At 38.7% G+C, this 27,734-nt stretch overlaps 2 protein-coding genes across 6 annotated transcripts in view; one reads left to right on the top strand and one right to left on the bottom strand.

Annotated features, from left to right (window-relative positions):
* BZW2 (basic leucine zipper and W2 domains 2) overlaps positions 1 to 14,958 on the bottom strand; it is a 59,269-nt gene extending 44,311 nt beyond the window's left edge. The window contains exon 1 of one of the 4 annotated variants that reach the window (XM_050785379.1): positions 14,775 to 14,958. The gene's annotated coding sequence lies outside the window, so the exon portion shown is untranslated. The other 3 variants (XM_050785375.1, XM_050785376.1, XM_050785377.1) reach the window with 3 other exon arrangements.
* A 297-nt stretch (positions 14,959 to 15,255) lies between these two features.
* ANKMY2 (ankyrin repeat and MYND domain containing 2) overlaps positions 15,256 to 27,734 on the top strand; it is a 47,070-nt gene continuing 34,591 nt past the window's right edge. Inside the window, exons 1-2 of one of the 2 annotated variants that reach the window (XM_050785384.1) lie at positions 15,256 to 15,566; positions 24,702 to 24,766. In XM_050785384.1, coding sequence (XP_050641341.1) covers positions 15,500 to 15,566; positions 24,702 to 24,766 — 132 coding nt within the window. In that variant the 5' untranslated portion in view covers positions 15,256 to 15,499. The remainder of the gene's footprint in view (positions 15,567 to 24,701; positions 24,767 to 27,734) is intronic. The other variant, XM_050785385.1, reaches the window with a different exon arrangement.

Here is a 27,734-nt window from a genome sequence, read left to right as displayed (position 1 = left end):
AGTTGCCCACCCCACCTTAAGTGGATTAGCACCTTCGATGTAAACTGATCAGTCTTACCTGGGACTCTTCTTTACTTCTCTCCATTTTGGAAAGGAACTGATCTACCAGAAGACTTACCTTCTAGTTGTCCCTACAAGGGAATGACTGCTCCTGTCTAATTATCCAGCACTTTGGTCTTAGATTCTATTTTTGACTGTTCTCGTCTGACTCATCTTTGAACTATGATAACCTGCCTTATGTAACATGCTATATTACTAACATGTGCTATGCATATGTTATTCAAACAACTTTAACTTTATGAGCATATATACTCTAAAGCAGGGAATACAACATTTTTTGTAAAGAAAATATTTTACTCTCTCTGTGGGATATAAGGTTTCTGTTCCAACCACTCAATTCTGCTGTTACAGTGTGAAAGTAGCAATGGACAATGTGCAAACAAATGGTCATGGCCGTATTCCAATAAAACTTCATATTAACTCAAGTCGTGGACCAGACTGGACTCCCAGGAGGTCCTTTGTGAACTCCTATTCTAGAGCAGTGTATCCAACAGAAGTGACTGTGATGATGGAAACGTTCTATATCAGCACTATCTAATACGGTAGCCACTACTGATCCCTTGAAATGTGGCTAGTGACTAGAGAAATAAATGTTTAATTTTATTTTATTTCCATTAACTAAATTTAAACAGTGTGGCTAATAGTTACTTATGTTGGGCCATGCAATTCTTATGTCCCAAAACGCTTAAATTTGATACAAAGGTAAAAATAAATCTAAAGAATAGAAATTTTTAATTAATATTTTTCAAATAAAGCAGCTCTAAGAGTATTCTGCACATATTTCAAAGCCAGGTGGCCATAGTGAGGAAAAAAGAAAAATTACCACATTTCAAAGTAATATTCTGTGTGCAGTCAATATTGTTTAAGACTTGAGGGAAAAAAGACTTTTTTTTTTTTTTTTTTAATATGGATTCTCGCTCTGTCACCCAGGCTAACAGGCAGGGGTGTGATCTCTGCTTACTGCAGCCCTAACCACCTGGGCTCAAGAGATCCTCCCAAGTAGCTGGGACTACAGGCATGCCAGCAGGCCCAGCTAATTTTTTATATAGTTTGGTAGAGAAGGAGTTTCCCCATGTTGCCCGAGATGGAAAAAAAAGACTTTGGAGTCTAAAAATTATAGGGCAACAATATCATTCCCAAAGTATAAAATGTTTCATAAAGATATAATAACAACACACAAAACTCAGTAAAATTGAGACACTTCACTGCAGTGTTCTCATGAAGTACTTTGTATTTAATAACAAGTTTCAAGAATTACCTTTTATTCAATATTTTAAATGAGTAAAATGATCTACTATTAAAATAAACTTTAAAAATTACCCATATCTATACAGCATTTTCCTTTCCATTAATGCTAAAATTAAAAGAACAAGCAATATAAAATCCTTTACAGAAAATAAAGGAATCCAGGAGTCTTTTGGGTTGATAACATTGTATTATCATTTTCTCCAAAGAAACAAAAAATAATTACATTGGTTTTAAAAGTTTAAATTATTGATACTCTAAGCAATAAACTAACTATATGCCTATAATAATAACACTAACAATTTGTTGCCTGAAATAACATTAGCTTGTTTAATATCCTTATCATGATTTTGTAACAGGCTCTGCCTACTCAAAATCACTCAGCCAGTACAAAAAGCTTAATTACCAACAAATACTATGAAAGTTGTAGTATTTATAACAATTTTAAAAAATTAAAATTCAAAAATAGCTGATAGTCCAGCTCTAAGGGAAAAATAAAGTCAAATGCTCTTTTTTCTAATATAAAAATATTGCTGTTGGCCAGGAGCAGTGGCTCATGCCTGTAATCCCAGCACTTTGGGAAGCCGAGGAGGATAGATCATGAGGTCAGGAGATCGAGACCAACCTGTCCAACATAGTGAAACCCTGTCTCTACTAAAAATACAAAAATTAGCCAGACATGGTGGCACACTACTTGGGAGGCTGAGGCAGGAGAATCACTTGAACCCAGGAGGTGGAGGTTGTAGTGAGCCGAGATCGCACCACTGTACTCCAGCCTGGGCAACAAAGCAAGACTCCGTCTCAGAAAGAAAGAAAAAAAGAAAAAAATATATATATAGTTATCATATCCCTATTCCTTTCATTCTTATCCTGAATAATATAAAAGAACAAAAATAACTTTTAAAAAAAAAGCATTAAACAGGGTCAGGCGAGGAATTCCAGCAATTTGGGAGGCTGAGGCAGGAGGATTGCTTGAGCTCAAGAGTTGGAGACCAGCCCAGGCAACATAGCAAAGCTTGGTCTCTTAAAAAATAATAAAAAAAATTTTTTTAAAGTATAGTCTCCTCAAAAATGTATGTATTTTCCAGTGACGAACTTTAATGGTGGACTCTTTACTTGCACCAACTATCTACCTTATGAAGAGTTATTAAAGCCCAAATAACTTGTATTCTGTGAAGAGAGCACTTCAAGTTAAATGTTAATGTAAGTCTCCTTTAATTAAACATAAAGGCACCATGATAAAGTTTTCATTTTATTATACTTCCAAAACCACTTTACACCTTAAACTAATTAGTAGACCTAAGTTGTAAATGCTTGTTTTTAAAATTTCCTTTTAAATAAAAATAAAAATATTACAAAAATTACATTTTAAATATCCGTGTAGAAACAATTTAAGGCAACTACACAATGTCACTTACTTTATCTCAGTGAAGCTTTTTTCAAAAACTTTTAAGAAGTATAAATTAATTCCTAAAATCCTTCCGCTCTAGGAGTCACTTCCTGGTCTCTAGTTAATGCAATTCTACTTTTCTAAGAGGCCCCTTAAGGCATGTGCATTCCTTCCTCTGGGCCCTTGCACTTTCCCCAGATGAGTTATCTCCCAGGCCCTGCCCTTCCCCCAACAGCTGGCCAGCTCGTTCAATCTTCCAGATGGTCTAATTTTGCTGATGTCATTCTTATGTCTTTCAACACTCAGAAAGACATAAACACATCTACACTACCCACATCGTAGCATACTTTGGCTTTTAGAAAACCCATCCCTCAAATATAATGTTTCAGGGTACTTTAACAAAATGCCCTAAAACCTCTGCCCTCGATAAGTTAAGACACTTAAGTCTGAAATTTCAATGAAGTGCTGAGGTTGAGAAACCCTACTGTAGAGAGAAAACAATGGTGAGCAAAGCCAGAGATGGTCCCTGCTCTCAAGGGCTGAAAATTCTGCACCCAGGTCTAAACACACCCGTGGCAACTAAGCATGTTTTCATTGAACTACTTACTCGTATTTGCCAAACACTGGTGTCACATTTTAGAAAAAACAAAGTTTATCACTGAATAGATAGTCATATCTCAAACCAAAAGTACAGTTAGAATGTACAAAATACATGTTTCCCAGTCTCTGATACTAACAATTTATTTCTGAAATTGGTAATTTTACATCTTATGCAATTCAGTGGGAGGGCAGAGGACAGGCAAGAATATGGGCTTTAAAGAGAGCAGAGAAAGAAGCTCAATACCAGCAAACTTTTTCTACTTTAGGGTATTGCATCAATGGAAACAAAAAACAAGAAGGAAAAGAGAAATTTTAATATACAATGTGTGACTTAAAAATGAAATTGTCTAATTTCTATGACTTTGAGAAAACAATGACATGCTATGTAGATACAGCAAAATGCAATATTCCATATACATGATGTGATCTTGGCTATGTAAAACACACTCACATCCAGTGATGGTCAACATGAGTAGTGGGTTCAAGGCACCTTTTATTCTTCTTACCTATCCTTGTACATATTTTCTGTAATATAAACACATATCCTTTTTATAATTAGAAAAATGTATATACTTAAGTGAAAAGGTTTTAAACTCTTTTGACGTTCAAACCAATTCTCAAAGAGTCACAAGCAATAATAACATTTTTGCATAAAAAGACATGTGCCACAGGATCTAAATATCACTCCCTACTGAGAGAAACCAAGGTTCGTTGGATAAATGGCTGATTCCAAGGTTGGAGCAGGGGAGATTCACTACGATCCTGGGATGTCTTGTGTCAGAAAATTCACAAGTGCCTTAAAAAAAAATCAAGCTAAAACAAAACAAGAGCAGTCTTGAGGACAATTCCACTGGCCTAGCCCGGGGCAATTTGAGGACCCAAATAACTAAGGACAATAGCTAATAACCCATTCAACAAAATACAAACCCACAGGTCCATGCTCATAACTTTTTGGTTCATGTGAAAGAAAACAAATTTTTCAGTACACAAGGAAAGGGAAGGAGGTGAAAGATTTTCTTTCAGTAGAATGTCAACTAATTAACAGAGAATGAAACATTGAATTAGAAAATCACCATTTTGCAACAATTAAATAAAAAATTGATTCATGCAAGAATAATCAATGTATGCTAAACCTATATGGGTGGGTAGATGGGTGGGGGGTGTGTGTGTGTGTGTGTGTGTGTGTGTGTGTGTGTCTGTGCGCTGTGCGGGGGAGTGCTTGATGATCAACAGGATACTTACATAGCCTTCAAGCATCTTCACATAAAATTTTTAAAAAATATATAACTACACATTGGAGAAACAAGACAACACCTTAACCAAAGGACAACATACAATCGCTACAACTTCAGATGTTTTACACTTAGAAGGACATATTGCTCATGTGGTACTCTAGACAAAAACACATGATCTGAAGAGCTAATCATGAGGAAATAGATGTATATCTAGGAACATTCTCCAAAGCAACTGGTCTGTATTCTTCATAAATGGCAACATCTTTCCAAAACAAAGGCTTAAGAACTGTTCCAGGAGAATTAAAGGGGCGTTGCCGAATGCAATACACATTCCTCCACTGAATGCTGTACTGGGAAAAAATATTTATGTATATATATAGTGGTTCATATATATACACACACACACATATATATACATACAAATATATGACACTATTGCGACAACCTAAGAAGTTGCAGTGTAGAGATAAAATTATGGTATCTATGTTAAAATTTACTGAATTTTTTTTTGCACTGTGGTTCTGTAAGAAAAGTATCTTACTTTTACAGAATAAATACTGAAGAAATAAGGGATAAAGGCAGAAAGTGTATGCAACCTACTCTCAAATAATGAAGAAATAAAATTGATTATGTATACATAGAACCCTGAAGCAATGGCAAACACAGGAAGCCATATGTATTTTAGGGCTGGGCATGGTGGCTCAGGTCTATAATCCCAGCACTTTGGGAGGCAAATATCATATGATCTCACTCCTGTAGAAACTAAGTTGGTATCATAGAAGTAGAGAGTAGAATAGTAGTTTCCCGGAGACAGAGGAGAATAGGAGTGAGGTGGGGATGGGGAAAGACTGGTGAACAGGTACAGAGTTACAGTTAGGAAGAATAAGCTCTAGTGTTCCATTGCACAATAGAGTTATTATAGTTAACAATAATGTATCATATGCTACAAAAGAGCTAAAAGAAAGGATTTTGATTGTTCTTACCACAAAGAAATGACGTGCTCGATGTAATGAATATGCTAATCACCCTGATTTAATTATTACACAATGTATATGTGTATGGAAACACTACACTGTACCCCATATATAAACAATTACTATATGTCAGTTAAAAACAAAACTTTAAGAAACTATTCAAAAAATTATTTTTTCTACAAAGTATTTTAAATACATTTATCAAAGCAATACACATAAACACAAAATGTTATATAGTATCTTAAAGTAATTTAAAAAAACATTTTCCAGCATTTACCCATCAAAGTAATTTCTTCCTTCAATAAAGAAAAACTACAAACTAATAATGTTTCCATTAATCAAAACCCCCTTTAATTAATAGATTTATGAACCTGTTCTAGAATTTCCTCTAGAGTCTATAGAGCATTCTTTTGATTATCCTCAATGATGAGAAATTTCCTTGTTTGATAGAAGATTTAATTTTAGAAAATTGCCAGAGATCATTCAGAGTCTAATCCATTGAAAAAAGTAGGTGGCCACTTTGAAGCTATCTGGTGTGTCTAACCAGGTTTTTATAACAAAATACTGAAAAAAAGCAAAAAAGTAGGTGATTAAGCTGAGAAATAACAGCATCTTTAATTGAAAGTGAGAGGTAACCTTTAAAAATGACTGATTATAAGGTTAGCTTATCATGTATATTATAGAATATTTAAGGAAAAATTAGAAAAAAACCTATCAGCCTAACTTTCAGTAACGACCACTGTTCACATTTAAACATAGGCTGGGCACGGTGGCGCATGCCTGCAATCCCAGCACTTTGGGAGGCTGAGACTGGTGGATCACCTGAGGTCAGGAGTTTGAGACAAGCCTGGGCAACATGGTGAAACCGTGTATCTACTGAAAAAAAAAAAATTAGCCAGGCATGGTGGTGCACGCCTGTAATCCCAGCTACTTGGGAGGCTGAGGCATGAGAATCACTCGAACCCTGGAGGCAGAGGTTGCAGTGAGCCAAGATCGTGCCACTGTACCACAGCCTGGATGACAGAGCCAAGACTCTGTCTCATAAATAAATACATATCCTCCGTTTTTGGGTTTTTTTTTTTTTTTTTTTTTTTTTGGTGGGGAGGGTTACATACAGAAAAATATTAAAATTCAGTTCTACCATCATTTCTCATATTATGCTAAAGTACAATTTAAAAAATGATTTGCATTTGGACTTGGAGTTATATAAGTTGATTCAGTGATATCCTCTAGAATCTTTATTTTAAAAGTCATGCGTTCCACTGCATCACTTTAGGAAACGCGAAACTCTAATAGAGAGGGAAATGTCCTTGAAATTTGTTAATAATATTATAATTTTAAGCTTAGAAAAAAAAGCAAGATGGTCTTTATATTACTATTACTACTTTTTGAGACAGAGTCTTACTCTGTCTCCCAGGCTGGAGTGCAGCAGCACAATCTTGGCTCACTGCAAACTCTGCCTCCCTTGGATTCTCGTGCCTCAGTCTCTCAAGTAATTAATTTTTGTATTTTTTTTTAGTAGAGATGGGGTTTCGTCATGTTGGCCAGGCTGGTCTGGAACTCCTGGCCTCAAGTGATCTGCCCACCTCAGCCACCCAAAGTGATAGGATTACAGGCATGAGCCACCATGCTCGGCCAGTCTCTATATTATTTTAACGAGTCTTCTAAACTATAAAGTAATAATACACTGATGGCAAAAACAAAACAAAATCAATCAAACAAACAAACAAAAAACCCCAACACAGTACAGAAGGGTAGTGCTCTACCCAATCTTTCACTCCTGACCTTATATCCCAGCCCCACTCCATGGAGATAATAATTTAAACCCTTTAACATCATCCTATGTAACCTTTTAGAAAATGCCTATGCATTCGAGATTTTCACCTCCACTGAAGACAAAAGTAATATTAATGAGTCTTCTCATCTCCAATGTTCCTTCCTCCAGAAAAGTGCTTTTTCATTGGAAGATGTCTAACTATATGTTGAGCTTTATGTAGTAGAGGAGAAAGATGATTTTATATGAGATTTACTTTCCACCTAGAGGAAAGGAGCTATGGACAGCACACACAACACCGGCCTTGCTAACTGAGGCAAGGAAAACCAGGAGATGAAAATCAGAAAGGAGTGGAGTGGCAATGCCAGAGAGCAAGTTAGTTTATGAAAGACATAAAACTGATAGGAATGTTGGTGACTATTAGTCCAATGGGAAGTCAGAAGAAAAGTTACTACAGTAAAAGGGTGTTGAAGTGTTTGCCTCTCTTCAGAGGATTTTTAATCAAGGAAAAGGGGAAAATAAAATCTTCGGAAAAAAATAAATAAATAAAAAGAAAAGAAAGGCCTAGACTGGTAACCAGTGAGATAATTTTGTTTGGAGCAATTGCTTAAGAACCGTAATAATGGGCCTTCAGGAAGCTCAAAGGTGGTGGTGGGCATGAGTCCAAATATTTGCTCACTTACTAGTTCTCTCAACCAAGGAACTCCCATCCTCCCAGAAGGAGACCTGCCCAAGCCTGTCTAGCAGGTGAAGCTTTATTTGAAGGGCTACACACACACACAAAGTTACTTTCCATATGCATGCTTATTACACAATGAGAGCATGAACTGGCTAGAAATGCCAAGCCATGATATCGGACTGGATTCCCTGACACAACTTTATAGAAGTGGACCATACAAAGTCAAATTAAAGGAAATAAAAAAGAACTAGGACAGAGCTACAAGTTCTCTCAATCATACATTTTAAAAAGGTTTAAGTGAGGTATGGTGGCTCACGCCTGTAATCCCAGCACTTTGGGAAGCCAAGGTGGGTGAATTACCTGAAGTCAGGTGTTCAAGACCAGCCTGGCCAACGTGGTGAAACCCTGTCTCCACTAAAAAATACAAAAATTAGCCAGGCATGGTGGCAGGTGCCTGTAATCCCAGCTACTCAGGAGGCTGAGACAGGAGAATCACTTGAACTCAGGAGGTGGAGGTTGCAGTCAGCTGAGATCGCACCATTGCACTCCAGATTGGGCAACAAGAGCAAGACTCCGTCTCAAAAAAAAAAAAAAAAGGTTTAAACCTACAGAGAATCATTCATTTATCTGTTTACCAAATATAGTAGGTCTGGTACTAGTCAATAGGGATGCAGCAAGCACTAAATCAGGCAAGTTTCATGGAGGTCACTTTCTAGCAGGTGGAGCTTTGTTTCAAGTATTACACAATCAGGCAGAACAAGTTAGCAAGCACGGATGGTCTCCAGTATGTTTAAAGACAACAAACGATGCATTTGAGTTGCAGTTGTGTTTATTAACGTTTTAATAATTAAGTGCGGTTTTTTTTGTTTTTGTTTTCGTTTTTTACTTTTTAACTTACAAGTGGCATTCATGCAGAACGGAAAACCATGGATTTAAGCCCAGTCCCTAAGCTAACCCTCAGATAAGGCACTGAGATGTCAAACCACTTGGCTGAGGTCAGGAATTCCATTTTAGCATTGGTAAGACAGTGGAGATCAAAGCAGAAAGATCCCTGCCCATCTGGAGCTTATGTACATGGAAGAGTTGGGGCCAGAACCTGATCCACTGTCTCCACTCAGTGCATTTTCCAGGGAGCCAACTAAAGCTGCTGTAATGTCTTAGAGAATTATTTATATGATTCTCGAAGGCAGCTTTTTCATTATTTGCCTCATAAATTTTATAGTTTAGAATTAGATGGAGTAGAGCATAAATATTAAAGTTGGGTTCACCACTTGGATAAATTGAATTAGCATATGTTACTTCCAAAATACCAAAGAGTTCTCCAAAGAGTTCTATTAAGGGGGGGAAAAAAGGTATTTATCTTTAGAGAGAGAATTTAACAATACTGCCTCTTAGGGACACACAAATATTAGAAAATTTATGGCACCATAATTTCTAGCACTATAGGATACAGTTTTTAAATTGTTTCCTGCAGAAGCTCAACTCTAACAAAAACACAATCTTCACACTCCCAAATACTAACACCGCATCCTTTTCCTCCAGCCAGCAGTTTCCTCTGCACCAACAACCAGGGGTTCTCTTTCCTGTTTATAATAGTGCCATTCAATTACCTTGTACACTGAGAAAAACATATAACATTTTTTTTCTTCTTAGAAATGACCATAAATCCAGGTTAGTTTGAAAAGCATTAAAGTCTTCTGTGCGGATTATAAAAAGGATGACAGTAGAATATCATCCAATAGTAGCTTATGATATATTCTCTACAGTGCTGTTATCCCTTATTATTCATCTCTGCCCTAGGGCTTTTCTTGAGACTTATTTAGAAGTCCTCAAAAATAACAGTACACCTGTTATATTTTTTACAGTTCTCATCTAGCATAAAAATAAGTTGAGATGTGAGAAGAAGATATAATTCTACATCTGACACAAAAAATAATTCTACATCTTAAGTTATTGTTTTCCTACTAAAATATTAATATTTTCAGAATTAAAAGGATTAAAGATAGCCAAAGGATTATACTATCTTAAATATTAATACAGCGCTTTATTCTTTCTTATTGTCATTATACTTTTTTCCTTTCATTTTTGACATAAACTTAAAAAACATCAATGGAAACACCTATTGCTAAAAATCAAGACAGGATAATGAAAACATCTTTTTGGCATTTAACAAAGAATGGTTCATTCAATGAATATCCAAACCTTTATTTTCAAAATAGTTTACAAATATGACTATCTGAACATTTTTGGCACTCTTCACTTAATACATGCCAAATTTAGAACAGGGCAAATCATTCCATTTGGCACCTAACTGTCCAAAAGATACTTGCTAAAGAGCTCCATGGCCTCCATACACAGACATGAGTGAGTTAAGAATGAAAAGTATTCTTGTTTATGACCTGCTAATATTGGTGGATTTCATATTAATTAAATATTCTTTTAAGATCCCAAAGTCTAGAATGACATGCTATAAAGGGCATTTAATATATCTAAAACACAATAAAAAATTTAAACATCAAAAAATAAGTTTAAAAAATTGCACAAATTATAAAGTAGGTGTCAGAGTAAGTACTCAGCTAAGCAAACATTGAGTAAGAACCTACCAGTCACACCCTATCCTGGGCCTGCTCCTGATTTTCCTAGACTAATATACTTATCCTAACAGTGCTGACATTGCTTAAAACAGTTTTGGTACTCTTTTTTTTTGAATGCCTTCTGAGTTGGATTATGACACACAGAAGAACGTCAGTATCTCCACTTCATTCACCTCTTGATTTTCTCAGTTAAACTAAATATATCTGTACCCCTTCTTCAAAATTTTCTGAAAATTACTTTGTCAATTTTCAAAAAAGATGAGGATTAACTACCAGTAAGATATTCATCAATTTGTTCTACAAGCACTGAGTAATGCCACCAACCTTTCATTTTTTGGAGAAGTTAAAATGTGATCTGAAATGTTTATGGAAATGCATTGTTCACAAGACAGTTCTTTGCAGATTTAGGTGTAACTGTTTTAACACTTAAACGAATAATCACATAAGCGAAACTCTAAGTATAGAAAAAAGAACATTTGTATTCATATTACTTTCTTATGTTGTGTTAAAAAAAAAAAAAAAGATTTCTTAGAGGCTGTAATACTTCCAAATTTTCTTTTTAAAAACTTCATTATGGAAAATCTCAAATATATCCAAAAGTAGAGAGAACAGTATAATCAAGTGAATGTACTCATCACCCATCTTCAACTGTTAACATAGTCAATTTTATCTCATTTATATTCTCATTCAGTCTCTCTTCCTTTCTGTCACAGAATTATATTAAAGCAAATCTCAGCTGTCTTCTCATCCAGTTCTGCAATAAATCTGTTCCTATCTCTAAAAGATAAGTAATCTTTTAAACATACAACCATAATCTACTTCAAATTTAAAAAAAATCAAAATTTCTTAATAAAGATACCTAAGTCTAAGGAAAAAAAGTCAAATGTCAAGCAAAACAGTACCCTGAAAGATGTAATACTCAAACATGCAATTAAAAGGCAGCATTCTCTTAGAGAGCTGGAAATCAGGGTCTTTAATGGGGAAATCTAAGAATGGCATGCCAAATTTGTAACATGTGCATAGGAACAATTTTTCTTGGTTGACAGCATTCATCAGAATGTCAAGAAGCCTGAGATCCAAAACATTTAAAGACTTTCTGCCTCTGGTTATGATTGTGCGTGCTTAGTGCCACCTCACCTCACATTGCCAGGAAGGATTAGTCAAGTAGGAAAACAAATCCACCTAAAATAACTTAGAGATCAAACTGAATTCAACTCAGCTTGTACTGAGCATACACTAGGTGCAAGACACTGGGTTAAACCTTTAGAAACAAAGATAAATTTGACCTAGTTAATGTATACTCTAGAATGAGAAGGGACCAAACAGATTAATAATAATAAGTATAATAGAATGTGATGAGAAAGTGCTTGCTTTAGGTGTTTTCATGGAGATTCAGATGAAGAAGCAATGATGTCAATTTAGGCAGGGGGGTGGTAAAAGAGGGTTCGCTAGAATCCATAAGAAGAGAGAATTAAAGGCTGCCAGCAGTGATACCAGTAGCCATGTTGCATATCAATATCCTCCACATACAAAGATTTTACTTATAACCCTTGCCAAGAGACATGAATAAATGTATTTACTAGCACGTATATTTCCCTTACTGGACAGAGACAGAGAGAGATGAACACAAAAGCTGAAGAAAAGAGTTTTTGTTTAAATTATGTCTGAAAAGTTGAATAGTTCATCAGATCTGGAGAGGAGATTCAGTGAAAAGGGAAGGGAAGTCATTCGGAGAAGGAGAAAAGCAGGAACAAAGGGGTGGAAATTACCGGCAGGTTGGGGAACCAGCAGAGTGGTGACCTTAGAGCTCAGTGTGTGGGAGGGCCCAGATGACTGGAAATGCCTGCTGAGACCATGGATGGATGGGAACCTTCCAGGCCAGACCCAGCCCTCTATTCTGTGGCCAGAGGAGAGCCATTCACAGAATGATGGGTGCTCAATGTTTATTGAACTGGTAGTTCCCTGAATTAGCTAGACAGAGACAGGTGAGAGAGAAGCAGGCTACTTAAGATGCATTGCAATAGGTCTAGAGTGGTAGTAGTAGAAAAAGATATGAGAGGACACATACAACATTTCACACATTTCAGAAATCATTATTCCAATTCTGACTCTGACACTTCCTAATATGGGGTTGTGGACAAACTATTTCCCTTAGTTTCTGTCCTCTTATTTGCAGAAGTGGGGATAAAATTGGCTAATTCCTGAGTTGTCATAACAATAGAATAATTATATGCAAAGCATCTGGTAGAATATCTAGCACAGACTAAATACTCAATATGAAGTAGCCATCTTATTATCAATAAAACTTCTTTGATGTGAATCTATTTTAATATGCTCATTATCTAATCTTATTCCTACATTAAATATTTACACCATACAACTACTAATGTGATCAATCCATCTAATGAACAGTACCCATTATGAATCTGTTTCTAGAAATGTAAACTGAACATGATTTATCTGCATTTCTAGGTAGATGTTAGATTCTCTTTCAATGTTATTGTCTCTAAATTCACTGGTCATGTATTCAGAGAGCACTAAATACCAAACAAGTGTCATAAGGCATCAAGAAAATAGTTAGTTGCTATCCTCGAGGAACTGACAACCCCAGTGAGACAAACAGGTGTGACCTTCAAGTAACCATGGCCCAGATTTGGCACAAGAGATGGAAATACTAGCAATGAAGTACCCAATTCTGTGTATGCATCTGCTGGTAAGATGCTAAATCACATGTTCCAGGAGGTTACTACTCACGCGTTTTTTTAGGTTTGTGGGTTTCTTCCGCATGATACTGTATTATAAATCAATTGTAACTCTGGAACTAACAGCATTACAAAAGATCGGTCACTCTCAGAAGCCTTACTACTTGCCTGAACAGCCACATCATTATTAAAGCATCATCCAACAAAAGTATCTTTGTTATACACTGAGATGAATAATTTCAAACCATTTTCATGTAAGATGTTCTGGCTCAGATCTGTCCCAGCCTTTGAAGCTGAAGCTTTAGGGGGCAAAAACAGCTGGAGTTTAGGAAAGATTTTTGCTAAAGGCAGGAAATAATGATAAACATACTCCAGGAGATTTCAGATGTGTTAGTGAAAGCTTCACACAAAATAAACGCCTAAGGCCAGAGGAAAATGGATTTCGCTTTTTGTATGGCACTATGAGAAGAAACAGTGGTCCTGGGGATGCTTAACAAAAACCACCTACATAATTATTCAAATATTTCTCTTTGACACATACATGTCTCTTTGACACACATATTGAGAGAAACATCAATACTACTCTGTAGGGAAACAACAGTAAAACATAAACACTAATTTTCAAAGAAACTTTCATTGATGATGTAAATATAAATGTGTACCCTGGAGAAATCACTGATTCCCACATTTTAGCAAGCAAATCTTATTTCTGAGTACACACTTGTATTTATCCCCATCTACCTATGGTTGAAGCTCCAGGCTACATATTACAGTTGAATGAAGGTTGGATTAAGAGGCTAATCTAAGGCTATATATAGGCAGCAACACCAATTTAATCTCCGCCCTCTCCAACCTCCCCACCCTCCACTCCCTATTTCCATAAATCTCAAGATCTGAGTTACAAAGAGAACCAAGAACTCTAGCAGAGCAAAGAAGCCCTTTCCTCCCCCAGGCTGTCTCTCATAAACGAAGTATTAGTGCAAGTGTAAATTGTTTCCAAACATCGTTAACAAGCAACATTAGGCGATCAGGTCCGGTTTTCTTCTACAGCTTCCACAGAAGCCAAAGAGATGACAAGTAGTGGGGAGGGCGAGGATTACCAACGTAAAAACTACCTTCTCCCGAGTCTGTCCTCACTGACTCGCTAGTAATGGGGCGCTCTCCTCCCGACCCCTAGCCCAGAGCCCTGGCCCCAGCCTCCCCGGGAGCCGCGTCTGGCGGTGCCACGCACGAGACCATGTGCACCCGCCACTTCTCACCGCGTGGCTGGCCCCCACCCGCCCGCTTGCGGTCCCACGGTCTCCCGGGGCGGCCAAACGTTGCGAGTCGGAGGTCTTCATCCCAGGTCACTGACACCCCGTAAGCGCGGTGATGATGAGGTGGAGCGGGGGCTTCTCCACCGCGAGGCAGGAAGCCGCCCCAGGAGGCACATGCTTCCTCCCCGCCAGCTCCGGCCCGATGGAAGCCCCGGCGGGGCGGCAGTCGCTGCTCTCGCAACCCTCCCGGCACCCCTTGTCTCACCTGGGCTGCTTCTCACCTGTCCGAGGAGGTAGCGACGACGCGCAAGGCTGGGGACTGCGGCGATTCGTGCAGCGGCAGCGGCGGCAGCGGCAGCAGCGGCAGCAGACAATGGAGGAGTGAAGGACAGACACATTGACATAGACACACGGAACCCGGCGCAGCCCCGCCTCCCGTACCGCCCCCGCCTCCCAGACCGCCCCTGCCCAGACCGCGCCACTCCTGGGGGTATAGTGGGGGTACGGCGACAACCGGGAACCTCTGCACGCCCCAAAAAGCCGTCGCTGAGCACAGAACTGCCAGATGTAGCATTTTCAATATTGCGTGTGGCGAAATATTTGAACCGGACAGGATAGGGGTGCGGAACGTATAAGAGCAATTTAATTCCCCCCTCCAGCTTTCTGCATTTGGTTTTTCCCTCCCCGCTTTCTCCAATGGCGATCTCTTGCTGACACCTCCTGCGGCTCCTCCTCCTCGGCCGGGCCAATGACAGGCGGCGGGCGGTGACTGCCGCTGGGCCTGCAGAGACCGCCAGCCTGGCTCGCCCGAGCTCGCCCGCTGTCCGCCAGCCCGCGGGAGGGAGGAGAGAAGCGCAGCGTTTCCGCGGTTGGCTACTCAGTGTCTTGGTCTCAAGTTGCCTCATTGCGGCTGGCGTTCCCAATACAGACGCATCTTTTCTTTTTTAATACTTCCTAAGAAACAGAATAACCTTCAAGCTGGCGGGAGCAATGGTTCACATGAAGAAAGGCGAGCTGACCCAGGAGGAGAAGGAGCTGCTGGAAGTCATCGGGAAAGGTACGGGTGCTGGGCTGCGACGCCGACGCGGCCAGCCTGGCCGGGGGGCGTGGCAGATCCGGGGGGGCGCCCCTGGCCTGCGTGACCTTTGGCTGCGGTTCTGCAAGGTTGGCAGCCTGGAACCGGGAAAGAGCGTTTCTCCCTTTGGTCTGGGAAGGGTTGCAGGGGCGGAGAGATGGGGAGGTAGAAGCAGTGCTGGGACAGGAGAGGTAGTTACAGAGGCTCGGCCTCTAAATCCGCTTTTGGTAACGTAAGGATTTCCACGCCCCGCCTTAGATTAATGCGAGCGTCCCGAGGTGTGGGCCCCAGTGTGTCAATTCTTCACTGCTCCCCAGGGATTTTGACTGCGTTCGGTCCTGGTAGTTTCAGGTTCTTAGGCGGGTGTCTAAATGGCTCTTTAGACTTCCGCAGGCCGAATGATCTGGATCCTTTGCCGATCCCCGCCCCCGCTTGGGAGTGGAGGGCGCCCTTAGGGAGAGGGGTGCTTCATAAGGGCACAGAACTAGGTCTGTAATTTGCTGCATTGAGACTTCCGCATCCAGGGCCTCCCTGGCTTCCAGAAGCTCCGACAGCCTCAGGAACCCTAGAGAGACAAGGAAATTGGTGAGGCCTCCACACCCACCCCTCGGCCCACGTTGCACAGATGCGACCTTCTAATCGCGCTCCTTCGCGCTTTCTTGTCCACTCTCCCAGTGCGTGCCCCACTTCCGCTGTGCTGAGTCCCAGCGGGGAGCCCCGAGGACGAGCCAGAAGCCATATTTCCCCGGAGTCCCCGAGTGGAAGTCCTAGAGGAGTTCCCTGCCGAGTCCCGTTACCTGGCAGGTGACATCAGCGTGACTGCATACTTCTCCTGCACCCTCACGGTGCGGGAATGGGGATGTGTGGGACTCCGGGCAATTAATGTGGTGATTTTAAACTCAATAATAGGATGGCTATGTTTGTCCTCGAATGGCAGAGGTGCCAGTCATTGCAGCATAAGGCTTCCCAGTTTCCAGTTTTATTTACTTAGTAGCCAGGCCGAAATGTGGGATCCTAGAGAATAAGGCAGATTTATTCTTCATAGCGACAAGGAAATTCTACAGGCGAAGGAGAAAAAATTCAGGTTTGAACTCAACAGGTGCTGATGAGCTGAGCCCACTCGATCTGATCTCAACTATTCTAAGTCAGTCACAGCTATGTATATCAATGATGTGTTCTTTGCCTGGAATTTGGGGATTTGGGTTAGAGTTTATATTGTTGTACTGCATGGTTCTCGCTGACCTATTTGGCATTTCAGTCTTTCAGTTCTTCCTGTCTCTGGGTAATTTCTCCCTGCCTTTGATGGCTCCGGGATTCAATTAAGCAAGCATGTAAGTTCTCGCTGTTTGCCAGGTTGTGTGTTGGGCACAAAGGAGACAAAGGATCAATCCACCAGGGACAAAAATTATTTTAAGCAGTACAGAGCTAGTACATGTCCTCTCTCTCTCTCTCTCTCTCTCTCTCTCTCTCTCTCTCTCTCACACTCACTCTCCCTCTGTCTCTCTCGTTTGTTTGAGACAGGATCTCCCTCTTCACCCAGGCTGGAGTTGCAGCTCTCTGCAGCCTCCGCCTCCCTAGTGGCTGGGACTATAGATGTGAACCACTATGATGGCTACTTTAAAAAGATTTTTTTTTTTAGAGATGGGGGTCAGCGGGGGGGCGGTTCTCCCTATGTTGCCCATAGGGAGGTCTGGTCTCGAACTCCTGGGCTCAAGTGATCCTCCTGCCTCGGCCTCCCTAAGTGCTGGGATTACAGGCATGAGCCACTGGGCCTGGCCCATCCTGTGATCTCTTAAAAGTGAAAAATAATGAGCAGTTTTATAAATTGAGTCTTTGAGAGGGGAGAAAGGATTCCTTGGATATATTCTCAGGTGTCCACCAGTATTTATTTCAAAGATTATATAAACCTAAATTAATGGGCATTTATTTTGGTTAGTGCCATGATATTTCTGGGCTCATAGGGTGCATCAAGTTGCATGAGTGCACTGATGCTTTCATCACTTTAATTGGACCATGCCAGTGAGAAAAGAACTGATGTGGACCTAGTATGTGATGCATTCTTGCCAAATGAAGGTCTATGGGACATCACTTGCACTCATAAAGGAAAGTAATGGGAGATATGAGAAAAACAATCACAGCCAGCGTTTATTGACTGTTACTGCAAGCCACACAAAATTTTAAGTACTTTACATATATTAATGCATTTAATTTTGATGAGCTATTTTAAGCTATGGCAGTATGAGAGACAGCATGGGATAGTGGTTAACCATGCAGGTCTGGTTTGAAATTCTAACTCATTTACTGGTAATGTGGCCTTTGGGCAAGTGACTTTTCCTGAGCCTCAAGTACTCTGTGTGAAAAATAGTAATAATAATAATAATAGCCACCTCACAATGTTGTTACAGGGATGAAAGTAGTTAGTATAGTTAAAGCATTTAAAACACTGCTTGTGTTTGTGATAAATATGGTAATCTTCACTTTATAGGCAAGGAAACTGAGGGACTGGGAAGTTAGGAAACAGTGTCAAACAGGTAAGTGGCAGAGAAGAGGTATCACAGGTATCACAGGGCCCATAGGTAATAAATAGGCTGTACTTAAAAACAAACTAAACAAAACATGAAACCAGTGCCATAGCAGTCCATACAATATTCACTTTGAGAGGCCATTTAGTTTTAGCAAAACAACATCTGTCAAGTTAACTCAGTTTTAAATGTTACTGATTTTGTAGTTCTGTGTGCATTAAATTTAAATTTTTGTTTTATAGTTGAAGAAAGGTCATAAGCAAAGTTTATATTTGTGCCAAAGAGAGGCATTTTTTTTAAAGTGGGTGAAGTGAGGAGTTTTTTTTTTTTTTCTTTCATAGATTTTTCAACTTTGAAAAACTCTAGACTAGACAGTAAGTTCAAGTACTTTGAACTAACAATAACTTTTCAGCAAAGTCTGGCCTGGCATCTTGGCCAATCTGAAATAAACTCGGCAAACATTTAAGTGATTTCCATCTGCCAGCCACTGCTCTCCAGAAATTACCAGACTGTAAGTGGGGCTTTTTATTTATTAGAATGCCAAGAAGTTCCAGATGAAAATGAAAATCTGTTTCCAACATACCCATTTAAATCATAGTTAATGACAGCATTCATTTAACAATATATAAGAGAAAATTGAACTGTGTTTAACTGGCTTATATTACTTGTAGAGTGACCCATTCTCCTAAGCTTTGATACCTTTTTCATTAATCTCCAAGCAAGCACTATTATGAAATAAATTAAACCTTTTTTAAGGCTATGAGCTAGATAATTTTCCCATTACTTCTCTTATTTAGTACCTGAAATTCCTGGGCTCACTGTTGCTAACAAGAAAGTATTATACTTCCTATTTTTTTTTTTTCTTATCTGTGTAAAGGAGCTATGAAACAGGTTTAGATAATAAGGCTTTTTCTTACCAACTTTATTGAGATACAATAAATTGCACATATTACAGGTACACACTTTTTTTTTTTTATCAGTTTTGATTTAAATATACATCTGTGAAACCATCACTAAGATCAACACAATGAACATCTTCATCACCCCCTAAAAAGGCCTTATGCCTCTTTGTGATTTGTCACTACCTTCACCGCTATCTGCAGGCAACCACTAACAGATCTCTGCCTCTGTTGATTAGATTTCTCTATTCTACAGTTTTATATTGGTGAAATCATACAATAAGTATCCTTTTTTTGAGGGGGGCTGGCTTCTTTCATTCAACAGTATGATTTTCGGGTTCGTATTTATTGTGTATACCAATAGTACGTAGATTATTTTCTTCTTTCATTTCCACTGGAAGGATATACTACTATTTGTGCATCCATTCACATTGATGCCCAATTGTTGTTTCCAATTTGGGGCTATTGAAATAAGATCCTATTGTAAGGTCCTGTGTCATTAATAATGCTTCTGGTGTCGTTATGGTTGAGAAACATTCAAGTCTGCTTATAACCAATTATAATACAGCTTTCAGAGAAAAAAATTAACTTAAAATATATGGTTACCATTAGTTGGATGACTGAACAGGTTATGCAGCCTATATGGGCTTCATTATCTTCATTATGTTCATTTTCACAACAACAGCTCTTTTAGCTACTCTCAATTTTATACAGTGCTCCGTAATACTAATTTAAGATCATTTTGTTACAAAGTCTAAAAATAGGTATGAGTAGGAGACCTTTTAGAAACATCACACAAATTCACGATTTCAAAATGCATGTTATACTTAGAGGTCTCCACTTTGTGTGTGTGTGTGTGTGTGTGTGTGTATGTGTGTGTGTGTGTCACGGAGTCTCACTCTGTCACCCAGGCTGGAGTACAGTGGTGCACTCTCGGCTCACTGCAACCTCCATCTCCCAGATTCAAGCAATTCTCCTACCTCAGCCTACTGAGTAGCTGGGATTACAGGTGTGTGCCACCACGCCTGGCTAATTTTTGTATTTTTAGTAGAGATGGAGTTTCACTTTTAAAATATATTTACAGCTTTATATCTATGATTATATCAAAATCTATATCCATATGTTCTTGTTTTAAAATTAAGGCACTTTAAACATTTTTATATGATTTTACTTATACGTAAACACTCTAACAACTAACAAAGCCAAATAGATTTCTAAATCCTTACCTCGATTATATATTCCTTAAAATATCCGTTTTCATGGATTCCAATAAATAATGATTGCTGTCCAGCTGGGCACAGTGGCTCATGCCTGTAGAGTGACGCCTCTGCACTTTGGGAGGCAGAGGCAGGAGGATCACTTGGACCCAGGAGTTTGCAACCAGCCTAGGTCTCAACATACTGTTATAAAAAAAATGTAAAAATTAGCTGGGTGTGGTGGCATGCACCTGTAGTCCTAGCTACTCAAGTGGTTCAAGCAGGAGGATTGCTTGAACCCAGGAATTCAAGACTGCAGTGAGCTGTGATCATGCCACTGCACTCCAGCTTGGGCGATGGAGTAAGGCCCTGTATCTATAAAAAATTAAAATAATAATAATGAATAATGATTGAAATCTATACGTGTTTGAATCTCATGGCTGTGTGATGAATTGCCGAAAACAGAATGTTTGTTTCTCCTGTTCTGTTTGTTTTGGCTACATCTGCTTGTCTTTAGTAGAGACCCGTGTTCCCGATCTAGATATTAGAAATGTCACAATGAATTATATTGTGCTGCTCTGAATACAAAATAAAAAGATCTAATAAAGGCTTATATGTGCTCCACAGTTATCCCTCAGATAACTGTGGGATGGATATTATTATCCTTATTTTGTAGGTAAGGAAACAGAGTTTTACAGGTCTTTTTATTTATTTATTTACTTATTATTTTTGAGACAGAGTCTCGCTCTTGTCACCCAGGCTGGAGTGCAGTGGCGTGATCTTGACTCACTGCAACCTCCGCCTCCTGCGTTCAAGCAATTCTCCTGTCTCACCCTCCTGAGTAGCTGGGACTACAAGCACGTGCCACTACGCCCGGCTAATTTTTGTATTTTTTTTTTCAGTAGAGATGGGGTTTCACCATGTTTGCCAGGCTGTTCTCGAACTCCTGACCTCAGGTGATCCACCTGCCTTGGCTCCCAAAGTGCTGGGATTACAGGCATGAGCCACCACGCCTGGCCAAGTTTTGCAGGTCTTGTTCCATTTTATAGTATTCCTGAAAAAGCTATAATGTAGTAGAAGAGAGAGCAGTAACACTAAGAATATCATTCTTTTTTGAGACAGGGTCTCACTTTGTTGCCTAGGCTGGATTACAGTGGCATGATCATAGCTCACTGCAGCCTCGACCCCCTGGGCTCAAGTAATCCTCCCACCTCAGCCTCCTGAGTAGCTGGGACTACAGGTGCATGCCACCACACCTGGCTAATTTTTTAGAAATTTTTTTGTAGAGATGGGATCTCATTATATTGTCCATGCTGGGAAAATATTATGTACGTAATCTCTTCTCTCCTAAAATGCTTGTTCATCCAGATAAAGTGATCAATTCCACCCTAATGAGGCAGGTTATGCTGTATTTTCTTCTTTGGTTTGAGCAGTTGGAGAAATTCTCTAAAGTGAAATAAATCACTAATTATTACATTCATTAGTTTAGGTCTGTTGTTTCTTATCTCCAATGAAGGTAAATGTTGGCTCCTTGCACATCCCTTCTTATGGTACTCTATCTTCCACTCCCAGTAGTTTGTTAAATCAGATTTAACACATTTATTTCCCAGAATAAAGCAATTAATCTTTTACACTTACTTGTAAAATATTATTTAAGTCTACTGTGGACAGTAGGAATGACATAAAGTAAAAATCCTTCTGTGTGAGCCATGTGTTTCACATTTCTATGCTATTCTGGACCTTCTATAATTTCTGACCAATGTCATTACATTGTGAACAGCAAACTGGAAATCAACACAGTCTTTCCTCTTGGAGTGTTTTGCTCATCCATGTTCCAAATCTATTTTTATTCTCTAGAAGCCCAATCTGTTTCAGATTATTTTTCTCATTCCAGTCCCTGCATTTCAAAAGGCTAACCTTAACCTGTTGAGTGGTGCGTGTGTGATTGTGGATGTGTGTACGTGTGTGATATAATAAGAAATATCTATTTGGTCTCTGCCCCTGGCTCCTAACACAGAGCTCCTAAAACCCATATAATCTCCTGAGCAATAGGGGTGCTGGGTGCATCTATTGTTCTAATATTTGGTCTTTGACCCTGCTACCTGACACAGAGTTTCTAATCCCTTGGAATTTCCTGGGCGTTAGAAATGTGTTTTGTTCTAATGAGGTGACTGTTGGATAGCTTCAGGATGGGGGCTGGTCATGAGAAAGTTCAAGCCATGATTAGAAGGTTGAAATTTTCAACTCCACCCCTCCCCCCATCTTTAGGAAAGGGAGAGGAGCTGAAGACTGACTTAATAATAGGTCACGCCTATGTGATCAAGCTTGCATAAATATTATTGAACTACCAGTTGCTGAGAGCTTCCAGATTGCTGAACTCATGGAAGTTCTTGGAAGAATGGGTGCCTGGAAAGAGCGTGGAATCTCTGTGCCCCGTGCCACATACCTTGCTCTTTGTCCCTCTTCTATCTGGCTGTTCATCTTTTTCCTTTGTAATATTATTTGCAATTGATGGGTAAATGTAAGTAGTGTTTCCCTGAGTTCTGTGAGCTGTCCTAGCAAATTATGGAACATGAGGAGGGGATCATGGGAACCCTGACTTATAGCCAGTCAGAAGTACAGAGGCTTATGATTGGCATCTGAAGTGGGGACAGTCTTGAGGACTGAGCCCTTCACCTATTAGTTGTGACTCTAACTTCAGGTAAACAGTGTTAGAAATGAGTTAAATTATAGGATACCCATTGGTGTCCAGTGGAGAACTGCTTTGTGTATATGGGGGAAACCCCCATATATCTGGTGTCAGAAGTGAAGGATTGAGACTATTGAGTGAGAGTTTAGCAGGAGAGAACAGTTTGTTTTCCATTATATATACATCATCTTTAAAATGTATTGTTCCCTTACAGAGTATATTAACTTAGATTATTGGCTGTTGGGCAAACATCTTAGAGAATTATCAGCCTGTTCTCTAATGAGAACCAAATGTTTATGGTCTTAATCCCCATTCTACTCTTCACATGTAGTAGGCTTTGACATGCTCATAATCCCTGTAGTATTCTCCTTTTCTTGCAAAAACATCTCCTGGGCAGATAGAAAAAGATAGAAAATAACTTTGGTTCTCCGTGGAGAATGGGATTTGGATGAAGCATCTTCCTCAAGAGAAAGTGGGGTGCAGGGTTTTTTGCTCTGCTTTTATTCTTCTATAAAGATTTTTGAGAAATTCTCTGATGAGAAGCCACAGGTATGAATAAGGTTTCATGTAGAACTGGCTTGCATGCTCACACACACAAGAGCTTGGCCCTCTCATAGCCATTCAGCCAGTGATACTAACTGCTTTCAGATGGAATACAGGGTCAGAAAAATGCACTATTTTATATATATATATATATATATTTTATATATATATATATAAAATAGCTGCCATCATACTCCAGGGGCATGTAGATCATTCACTTGACGTTTTCCCAACAGAGCTATTTCTCTGTCTATCTAGGAGACATTTCTGTTTCTCCTGTTGGTGAGGGGAACTCGGGTGACTTGCTTAAGAAGTGGGTCAGAGAGAAAGAAGCATGCTCATCTTTACTTTGCATTTCATCTTTAACTCTAGAAGGCTAGCAGAGTTTAGCACATTCTCACACTACAAGTCTAAACTTAAAGAGAGGAAATAACCTGGTTGGGAGATTTACCTATTCTTTTATATTCTTTTATAGGAGAGGCTTATCTTAGCCTTTCTCCCTCAGCACATTCAATTTCATTGTTCTCTTCCCAGTAAATCAGAAATTTCTTGGCAAAATGTGTGGCTGACTTGTGCTAATGATAATAGCAACATTCTCTCCTGCAAGTATGCTTCTGTCATTATGCCTTGTAGAAGACTGGAAAAACCTGCCAACTGTGGCCCAATTATAGCTTCTTTCCAAATTTACAGAGGAGTGACCTTCAGGTTTACATTAGTTGACTTTCGGGGTGGTGAGTACTGATCACAGAGCACTTTTATATAGTACTAGACATTAAAGATATGTTTCACCTAAGTATTTCCAAACCAAGCATTCTATTATAAATATGCCATCAATTCACCAGATGTGGTGCTGACAAATTATATAAATACTGACTGCATTTTGAATTCCAAGTATTACATTGACTGGAATTTAAGCTTCAGATGGTGATTTGGATTAGATGCCCTTTAAGATTTTTTTCAGTATTAAATCTTATGCTTTGTGGTTATTGTATTACTGCCAAAAGGAAAATGTGGCCAATGTAATATACTTTAAGGTCAGTGAAAATAAAAACAAGATGAAGCTATTTTTAGTTTCTGTAAATCTATTCTACTGGACAATTAATTTGTAAAATAAATAGTTTGTGATTGGATGTTTCATTTCTTAGCAACCTACACTGACTAGACTTACTTTTACAGGTAACTCCTTAAAGTTTATTTCCTTGATGTTAGATTTTTCTCTTATTCTAGTGATAAATAACCTTACTTTTCTTTTCTTTTTTTTTTTCAAGGTACTGTCCAAGAAGCTGGAACATTATTATCCAGCAAGAATGTTCGTGTCAACTGTTTGGATGAGGTAAGATTTTGGAAGTTTAATAAAGGATTTTACTTCCTAAAAGAAGAGATAATATATCAGTTTTTTTTTTTGAGATGGACTTTTGCTCTTTCGCCCAGGCTGGAGTGCAGTGGCACAATCTCGGCTCACTGCAACCTCCGCCTTCCGCTTTCAAGTGATTCTCCTGCCTCAGCCGCCCGAGTAGCTGGGATTACAGGCACCCACCACCACTCCCAGCTAATTTTTGTATTTTTAGTAGAGATGGGGTTTCACTATGTTGACCTGGCTGGCCTCAAACACTGACCTCATGATCCTCCTACCTTGGCCTCCCAAAGTGCTGGGATTACAGGCATGAGCTACTGCACCCAGCCTTCAAATTTGTTAATACAAGTTTTTTTTTCTAGCATTTTTGCTCATATTATCCTAATAATTCCTAAACTAAATGTAAGCAAATAGGTCACAAAAGACAAATAAGCATGTAAAAGTAGTTTAGTCTTATTAATAATCAAATAAGTGCAAATAAAGTCAAAATCATATTATTTCTTGTCAAGCATGGGGAAAAATGGACTTTTAAATGCTAATGGTTAAGTGTAAATTGATATACTATTCTGTAGAAACTTTTGGAATATGTATCAATTTTAACTGAGTATATTATTTGATCCAGCAACTTCACTTCTAGGGAAAGTTAAGTGAATGTAAACTCAATTTCCTAGGATAGTGGGATAGCTTCTAAAATAAGTTTTGGAAATGATGGTAACATCTGAGCATTACAGTAGCCATTGGCCATGTGTGACCATTAAACACTTCAAATAAGGAAAGTTTGACTGAGGAACTGGATATTTAGATTCCTTCATGTCTTTCAGTTATTAGCAGCTTTATGGAGGTATAATTAATATACAATAAGCTATACATATTTAAGGTACAAAATTTGTTAAGCTTTGACATATGTATATACCTGTAAAACCATCACTATAATCAAGATAATGAAGATATCCATCACCTCAAAGGTTTCCTCATACCCCTTTGTAATCTCTCCTTCCTGCCCTTCCCCACCCACTCCTGCAGAAAGCATTAATTTGCTTTTAGTCACAATATATTAGTTTGCATTTCCAAGAATTTTGTATGAATGAAATCACACAATAGGTACTCTTTTTTTTAATCTAGCGTCTTTTATTTAGCATAGAGATTCACCTGTGCTGTAGCATATCTTATTCCTTTTTCTTGCTGAGTAATTTTTTTAATTGTATGTGTATACCATAGTCTTTTTATCCATTCAACGGCTGATAGAGTTTTGGGATGTTTCCGTTTGGGGACTATTACCGTAAAGCTTCTATGAACATTTATATACAAATGTTGGGATGGACATATGTTTTTATTTCTTTTGAATGATTTATCTCCTCTTTATGGGTTGTATGTTTTTATTCTTTCCATGTTTGATTGTTTTTTATTGGGTGCTAGACATTGTAAATTTTACCTTATTGGGTGCTGTATGATTCTGTATTTTGATAAATACTCCTGAGCTTTTTTTCATGAACACAGTTAAGTTACTCGGAAGCAGTTGGATTATTTCAGTTCTAGTTTTTCATGTTTGTTAGGTGGAACTAGCAAAATGCTCAGTGAAGGATTTTTTTCCTGGTGTTGAACTAAGGTACTTCCTTGTCCTCTATGCAATGTTCTCAGATGCTCGAGGTTTTTCAGCCTGGCTGGTCGAACAGGCACTCTTCCTGGCCCTGTGTGAGCTCTGGATGCTGTTCCTTGTAATGCTGTCAGCTAGTTCTTTGCCCAGGCTTGGGTAGTTTCCACATATGCATGTGTTGATCAGTACTCCAGCCAAACACTCTGAAGAAACCCTCTGCAGATCTTTAGAATTCTCTTTCTGTGCAGCTCTCTTCTCTCTTTTACTCTTCCTGGGAACTTAAGTCAACCTGGTTACCCTGGATGCTCAACTCCATTGCCTCAATGTAGTCTGCCAGGCTCAGTCTGGCTGACCTCTCCATATACTGTAACCTAGAAACCCTCTTAAGGTGATAAGCTAGGCAATTGTAGGAGCCAATTCAGTTGCTCTCCCTTTCTCAGGGATCACGTGTTTTATTGCCTAACCGACAGTGTCTTGCAAATTGTTACTTCATCTGTTTTTCTGTTACTCTGGGAAGACGATAACTCTGGTTTTCATTACTAATCTTGGCTAGAAGTACCAGTTTCTAATTTTGTTTAATTTTAATTAATTAGAAGTTAAATTTTAATAGCCATATGTGGCTAGTGGCGACTATATTATATAGCACTAGTGTCTAGTGCTAAAAAGTTCATTGAACTTCAATTTCTCATGCAGAAGGGAAAGGGGTTCTGTTAACTCTTTACCCACACATGGGTAGCAAAATTAATATCAGACAAAATAAAGTTTAAGGCAAAAAATAATTATATGGACATTCTGTCTTATATGTTAAATTAATCATCCACCAAGAACATAAAAGCCTTAAACCTTTTCTTATAAACTTATCAACTGTAAGCATTGAAGTTCATAAAGAAAAAAATGATGGTGCTCCAAGAAGAAATCTGTAAGACCGCAATAGCACCTTTTAGAAACTAACGGATTAAATAGAAAAAAAGTAACGTAGGATGTAGAAAATTTGGATAACCCAATTAACAGTACATGGACTGTATATTAGCAGAAAAAAATAGTATATCTTCTTCTTTACATGTAACATTGATAAAAATTAATCCATGTATTATACTATTTTATAAAGGAAATTGTAGCTTATTTCAGACAGCTTTGCTAAATGTACTATAATACATTCGAAAAGAAACAAAAATATAATCCAAATAATGAAGCACATATCTTGGAATTTGTATTTTTGACTCAAAATAATTCTTAGGTTAGTGAAGATAAAGAAATAAAAATTGCCAACTGTTTACACCTGAAAATACAACATTTATCAAAAGCTTTGTTTGCTGGCCAAAGTGATACTAAAAAGAAATTTTGTAGTGTTTA

The sequence above is a fragment of the Macaca thibetana genome, chromosome 3 (genome assembly GCF_024542745.1).
Source record: "Macaca thibetana thibetana isolate TM-01 chromosome 3, ASM2454274v1, whole genome shotgun sequence".
Taxonomy (NCBI): Eukaryota; Metazoa; Chordata; class Mammalia; order Primates; family Cercopithecidae; genus Macaca; species Macaca thibetana.
The sequence above is the reverse complement of the archived record's forward strand: the minus strand, read 5'-3'. Positions and strand labels throughout refer to the sequence as shown.